The following is a 1,373-nucleotide window of genomic DNA, read 5'->3' as shown; positions in this document are numbered from 1 at the left end:
GATAATCTAAGTTAGCTAAGTACTTATTTTGAATGTATGACGTTATTTATAATATAGTTGATATTACCAACACTCTAACTTTTTTCTTTTTACCCCCACAAATTCTTTGATGTATTAATCCAATAAATTTATACGACAAGACAATGTATAGCGCGTACTGTGTGTATGAGAGTGTCAGCTTGTAAATAACATAGGATATAGGAATTTGTAGCTATAACAAAGCGAAATAAATTAAATCTAAGAACCATATGAGTGAGTGCATAGTATTATATTTATAACTGAAGTATATTATGAAAGCAGATATAAATTCAATACCCTTAAAACAGTCATTAACTAAGATTCCAAACCCACCAGTTCAGACCAAGAATTTCAACCAAAGTACTTCATCTGTAAGTGTACCAGTACTTCCTCCAAAAAAACAACTTGTTATATCAGGTGCAAAGGTGCAACCTAAAGATTCAGTACCAAAGGCTTTAGTAACTCCCGTTACAAAGCCAATTCCTAAACCTGCAATAAAAGCAAATATTCCAACAGTTCCTACATCTGTACCAGAATCTAAAGAAGTTCCTTTTTTATCAGAAGCTCATAATGGTGATATTAAGAAACAGGAATCCTTAAAATATATAGCTACCAAAGACGATACTAAACCACCAGAACCAACTATTAATATTTCTAAATCCCTAACAAAATCTATTACTACTAAATCATTAGACTTACCTGATGTCTCTAAATCTATAATGAAAGCTCCACCTATTAAGTCAACTGCAACTCTTCCTACTGTTACTGTTACTAAAGGTATAGTACCAGCCATAAAAGTAGGTAAACCTGCTCCACCTATTAAGTCAACTGCAACTCTTCCTACTGTTACTGTTACTAAAGGTATAGTACCAGCTATAAAAGTAGGTGAACCTGCTCCACCAAGTGTTATTCCTAAAGTTGAATACAAGGAAGATATAAAAATCCCCGACAAACAAGTTGATACTCATGAACCAATCCCTTTAGCTAATTCTACAAGTTTATCCAATAATAATATTAAGAAATCTGTTGCAACCAAATTACTTTCCAATCTTTCTGTTAATACTGAGTCAAGGAATATATTAAATATTAATACAAAAAAAACTATTCCAGAACTGAAAAGTAAATCTAATGGAATAATTTTACAGAATACTTCCTTAAAAGTAGATTCTCAACCTGAGAAGGTGAATAAGACAGATTTAATATCTCCTAATACTACTGAGGTTTCGAATACTTTAGTAAAAGAAGTAACAAATCCTAAAAACTCAAGGATAATTTCTGATCAGGCCACTAATCTTGAACCTGTGATAAAACTTTAGATGCTCCCATACTTTCCAAATTGACTGAAAGCTCTATAC

At 31.9% G+C, this 1,373-nt stretch overlaps 1 protein-coding gene across 1 annotated transcript, besides 1 other annotated feature; it reads left to right on the top strand.

The window, feature by feature from the left end:
• Positions 1-290: 290 nt before the first annotated feature.
• On the top strand, positions 291-1,334 carry CMU_004920 (uncharacterized protein; the record flags this gene model as incomplete). The annotated part of the gene is made up of 1 exon (XM_002142939.1): positions 291-1,334. One exon carries the CDS (start codon positions 291-293, stop codon positions 1,332-1,334), a length of 1,044 nt encoding a protein of 347 aa, XP_002142975.1.
• Positions 1,092-1,119: a sequence feature (AT_rich).
• Positions 1,335-1,373: the final 39 nt, after the last annotated feature.

This window comes from Cryptosporidium muris, genomic scaffold (assembly GCF_000006515.1).
Source record: "Cryptosporidium muris RN66 scf_1106632354005 genomic scaffold, whole genome shotgun sequence".
In the NCBI taxonomy this organism is placed as follows: Eukaryota; Apicomplexa; class Conoidasida; order Eucoccidiorida; family Cryptosporidiidae; genus Cryptosporidium; species Cryptosporidium muris.
Note: the sequence above shows the minus strand (reverse complement) of the source record. Positions and strands in the feature narration are given on the sequence as shown.